The 5,299-nt window shown below is 45.0% G+C and overlaps 1 protein-coding gene across 1 annotated transcript in view; it reads left to right on the plus strand.

The window, feature by feature from the left end:
• The first annotated feature begins 4,713 nt into the window (after positions 1-4,713).
• The window catches only part of ADI1 (acireductone dioxygenase 1), a 35,515-nt gene continuing 34,929 nt past the window's right edge, over positions 4,714-5,299 (plus strand). Inside the window, exon 1 of the mRNA XM_013006457.2 lies at positions 4,714-4,884. Within this exon, the coding sequence (XP_012861911.2) occupies positions 4,765-4,884 (120 nt within the window). The 5' untranslated portion in view covers positions 4,714-4,764. The remainder of the gene's footprint in view (positions 4,885-5,299) is intronic.

Below are 5,299 nucleotides of genomic sequence, written 5' to 3' on the forward strand. Positions count from 1 at the left end.
ACAGTTCCATGTAATCGGTTCCCTCTTTCCTACCCATTCTCCCTTTACCCTCCCTGTTTTGCCACTCACACCACTGGTCCTATAGGGCTCATCCGTCCTGGATTCCCTGTATTTTCAGTTCCTATCTGTACCAGTGTACCTCCTCTGGTCTAGCCAGACTTGCAAGATCGAATTCGAGTCATGGTAGTGGGAGCGGGGAGGAAACATTTAGGAACTAGAGGAAAGTTGTATTTCTCATCATTGTTACATCGCACCCTGACTAGCTCATCTCCTCTCCGAGACCCCTCTGCAAGGGGATCTCCAGTGCCTGCCCCCATCTTTTGGACAAGCCTCACCATTGAACTTGGCCTTTTTTCTGTCTAATGCCACCTGTGTTTTATCATCACTTGAATGGAATGCCCGACCAGTAAATGTCCTTAGGGCAAAGCTTGTTTAAACTTTTCCTTATCAGAGACGACCAGTAAGTCATTCTCCCCAGAGCAGGTGTGTTCATTTTTTCTTTCACAGGGATGCTTAACTAAAGACAAGATCCAGGGAAGAGTCATAAAACAGGCTGCCTAAGAACTTTGCTTAAATCCATTTTATTTTTGCTCTGTCAATATTGCTTACTTAAAGATATATGAATTTTTAACATGCCCTTTCTGCTTTCTGTACCCTGCTTGCTTCCTGTATACTGTAAAAGGCTCAGCCAAAGAAACACTGGACCTGCAGCATGGGAGACTGTACCTTTTAATGTCCCCTCTGCAGTCCAGGCTAGCCTGCTATAATAAAGGCTTCACATAATCGGATTTGGACATTGTTGTGGTCTTAATTTACTCAAACCCATAATGGGTGGCATTATCTTATATTCAGATGTATACCAGAGGGCTTCATAAAATTCACCGAAAAAATTTTATTTTAATTCCATATTTATATGAATGTTTTGAAGTCTCAAGGAGTATTTTTATCTCGTTCCCTAAAATTCCCCCTTTAGATCTTTTTTGCAATGGTATATGTATATAATTTAAATAATATCTGTTATAACATACACCACAGGCTTCACAATCTTGAGAGCAGAAGAACTAGATGGTGCCCAACTACCACTATTGATCTTTGTGGAAGAGATGACATGAAAAGGTCTTGAATACAGTGTGAGAAAAATGTGAAACTAAAAATTACTGGTGGAACCCCAAGACTATGCTATGAGTTACCCTCAGACCCAGAAGTGAGCTTACCCTTGTGACTTAATTCTTCAGCCAAATAGTCATTGTATAAGGAGACCAGTAGCCCAAACCTGATATATACTCTGTAGCATAACAATCTGAGACCAAACAGGGAGCATTTCATCAGGGACAAAGTTCAGAAGGCAGGAAAGGTGAAGAAATAAAAGTAAAGAAACCAACTCACCGCCATTGAGTCAGTTCTGACTCCTAAGAGGGAAGGACACAGGGAGGACCTGGAATGAGAATGAAGGATGTGCATTGTGGGGATTGCAAACAGTGGCAGGAAACAAAATGTGTATACATTGCTGAATGGAAAATTGATTTGCTATAACCTTCACTCAGTAAAAAAGAGCTGTAAGTATTTTTTTGTCAAAAGACTTTTAGAGAGGGTGGGTTGGAAAGGAGGAACCAATTACAAGGAGCTACATATAACCTCCTCCCTGGGGGACGGACAACAGAAAAGTGGGTGAAGGGAGACATCGGACAGTGTAAGACATGACAAAATAATCATAATGTATAAATTATCAAGGGTTCATGAGGGAGTGGGGATCAGGGAGGAAGGGGAAAAGATGAGCTAATGCCAGGGGCTTGGGTAGAGAGCGGATGTTTTGAGAATGATGAGGGCAATGAATGTACAAATGTGCTTACACAATTGATGTATGTATGGGTTGTGATAAGAGTGGTATGAGCCCCTAATAAAATGATGTTTTAAAAAGATTTCTAGATTATATTTATCTCCTATCAAATATCTCTTTCACAATCAAGGCTTTAAACTTTAACAAAAAATTATTATCTTTCTACTTCACAGTTCTGGGGTACAGTTCACCCTAATTTTGTTACATAAAACACCAGATCAACCTGTTTTAGAAGGGCAGTTTGCTTTTAAGTATGTGTTTAACCTGGTTTATGTTAAAACGAATGCTTCATCATCTCCACAGTACTTTTGGGAATTATTTTCCTGTTGCACAGAGGAAACTCAAACATTAGATATTTAAGTAAGCTATTTCTGTATCTTAGAATTAAAATAGGAGCAAGAATCAAGATTATAATTATCCCAGGATTCTCTTTTTATTTTATCTCCATAATTAAACTTGGTGCTTATCTACTGATTTTTGGTTTTTCTTTTATGGCTTAATTTCTAAATGGCCATTATAAATGAAACATGTCTATTTTGAAGAAATAAAAAGTGATAGTCACTTTTCCCACCGAGCCCTGCTGCCGTGTTATACATTGGGCTGCTGCTGGCTGTGCGGTCACATTAAACTCACCAGCCATTCCTTGGGAAAAAGTTGAGGCTGTTTGTTCCTGTAAAGATCCATAGCTTCAGAAACCCTAACAGAGTTGCTATGAGTGGAATCAACTCCATGGCAATGGATTATCACTTTTCATTGTCTTTTGGTTAAAATGACGTTTTTCAGTTAAGATCCACAGAGCTGTTCGACTCCATTCCCTGCCGCAAACACTATTGTTCCGGGGCTGGTTTCTTGGTGATTCATATTTTACCTTCACACTCCTGGTGTCCTCTTGTTGGTAGGGCTTCTCTGGTTTCTTCATGCCGGAGTTGTTTTCATAGATACCTTAAAGGCACTTGGATAATGTAATTCTACTGCCTTAGGCTGGGTTAACTAGAAAAACAAATCCAGTGACATTCATATTTGTATAAGAAAGAGCTTTATAACAAGAAGTAATTACAGATCGGGCCAGTCCAGCCCAAGTCCATAAGTCTGATACTAGTGCACAAGTCCCTCTCAGACTCGGGCAGCGACATGCAGTGATGCAGGAAGATCGCTGGCTGGTGGGTGCACGGTCCTGTGGACCCAAGTCAGTGGAAATAGGGCAGTGCTCTGGCAGCTCTCCTGATTCATGGCAGAAACTGTAGAGGGGCAGGCAGGACTGTAGAGGGGAGAGACAGGGTGGACCCCAGGGCCCTTGCTTATAAGAAAGCTACACCCCTAAGGACATAGCAGCTGGTTTCTCTCCCTTCTCTCCCCCATACCTCTGCCCTCAAAGAACTAAATTAGTAAGAAATTCTAATTTCCCAAATGAAAAAGGGAAAATTTTTTAAATTCTAAAATATAACATTATATCGGGCAAAATGATGGAGAAAAAAAGAGGAAATAGGCAGTTTAACATTTTACAGAAAACTTTTAAACTCAAAATCCAGAGTAAAAGGGATTGGGCCTGGGGAGGGCAACAGACAAGGAAATATTTGAGCAATACTTGGTTAGCAAAGTCCCATGTGGTGACAGGAACTGGCTTTGAACTACAGCGATTGTCCTTATTGGCTGCATGAGTTTAATAAAATCATATAATTTATATTGGCACTTTCTCGATGGTAAAGCAGAAAGTCTCACAATACTGTTCTGAACGTTAAAGATGGTAAACTGGTTCAAAGCTATTCATGGTCTTAATGGAGCCTGTAGAGGAGAGAGGACAATCACCAGTGGGACGGGCCCTGGTAGCACAGAGGTTGTGAGTTGGACTGCAAGGCGAAGGTGAGCAGTTTGGGAACCAGCAGCTTCTCTGGGAGAAAGACTGGGCTTTCTACATCCATTCAGAGTGACGGTCTTGGAAACTCACAGGAGCAGTTCTACCCTGTCCTGTGGGGTCAACTATTGAGTTGGTATCAACTTAAGGATGGTGAGTTGTTTAGTAAGAACTCATCACAAAGTTCCCAAGGTTGTACAATCTCTTTTGGAAGCAGGCTGCCACATTGTTTTCCTATAGTGGCCTATGGATTCAAACCACAGTACATAACCTCTACACCACAGGGACGTCTAAAGGTGGTAAACCAAACTAAATCCAATTCTAAAATGAGTCCATCCTGACTCTAGGGAGCAAATGCTCCATGGAGGCTTTAAATCTTTAAAGAAGTCCATGAATGCACAAATGTGCTTTACACAATTGATGTATGTATGGATTTTGATAAGAGTTGTATGAGGCCCTAAAAAAAGGCTTAATTTTTTTTAAAATAATAAAATAAAACTATATTTAGTTAAAAAAAATTGTTTTAAAAGTGCATTATTTCATCACATTCTTCCTCAAAGGGGCTATTGGGTTCCAAGTGTTGAATGCTTAACCCACTGCGCCGCGGGCCCCTTGATAAGCCCATTGCCACCGAGTGGATATCATATCCCCCCTAGACAAGGTTGCTCACTGCCACTGAGTTGATGCCTGTTCACAGTAACCCGATAGGGCAGGGCTGTAACTGCTGATGGGAGCAGAAAAGAGACTGTAAAGGTCTCTGAGGAGAACAGCACCAAATAACAAAAGCATTTACTTGCTCCGCCACCGAGGTGGTACAGTGGGGAGAGTGGAGGCACAGTGGGGAAGGCAGTGGGTTCAAATCCACCACCCAACCTGATCCGGGGAAACCCCGCGTCTCAGCACCCTCGCAAACTGCACCTTATTGAATTGCCCGGAGGGCGGCGTTCGCGCCGGGGGAGGAGCCAGTCGGAGCACCTGGGCGGGGCTGCTCCGCGCAGGATGGATATAAGGGCGCGGTCAACACCCTCCAGCCGCCCAGTCGTCTCTGGGGTTTGAACTGCAGCCTTCCGGGGAAATGGTGGAAGCGTGGTACATGGACGAGTCCCCGGACGACCCAAGGAAACCCCACCGACCGGAGCCCAGTCGCCCGGTCGGCCTGGAGCAACTGCGTCGGCTCGGTCTATTTTACTGGAAAGTACGTTGGGAGCCAAGGAAAGCGGCCTAGACGTTAGGGTAAAACTGTCTAACCTTCCGAAGCTGCAGGGACCAGTCAGTCCTCCCCGTGGGAGACGCATTCTGCGCCGGGGGGTGGGGGGTGGAGCTGGAGCCCGTCGCGGGAGGTGCCATCCCCGAGTCCTTCCCCCCGCAGGCCGCACCCCTCCCCCAGGTACGAGGCTTCCTCGCGCGGCCTCGGCGGACTAGCGCGTTGGGTGCATGGCCGCAGCGGCGCAGGCGCAGAGCTCCGGCTCCTGGGCACTCTGCTCCTCGCGCGCCCTCAGCCGACTCGCGCGTAGGGGGCAGGGGCCGCGGTGGCGCAGGCGCAGGGCTCGAGCTCCTGGGCGCTCCGCGCGTACTTTCCAGCGGGGCGGGGTCTAATTACTGTGCTGCGA

Source organism: Echinops telfairi, unplaced genomic scaffold, assembly GCF_000313985.2.
Source record: "Echinops telfairi isolate 266 unplaced genomic scaffold, ASM31398v2 ScPeMD7_3509;HRSCAF=4178, whole genome shotgun sequence".
NCBI lineage: Eukaryota > Metazoa > Chordata > Mammalia > Afrosoricida > Tenrecidae > Echinops > Echinops telfairi.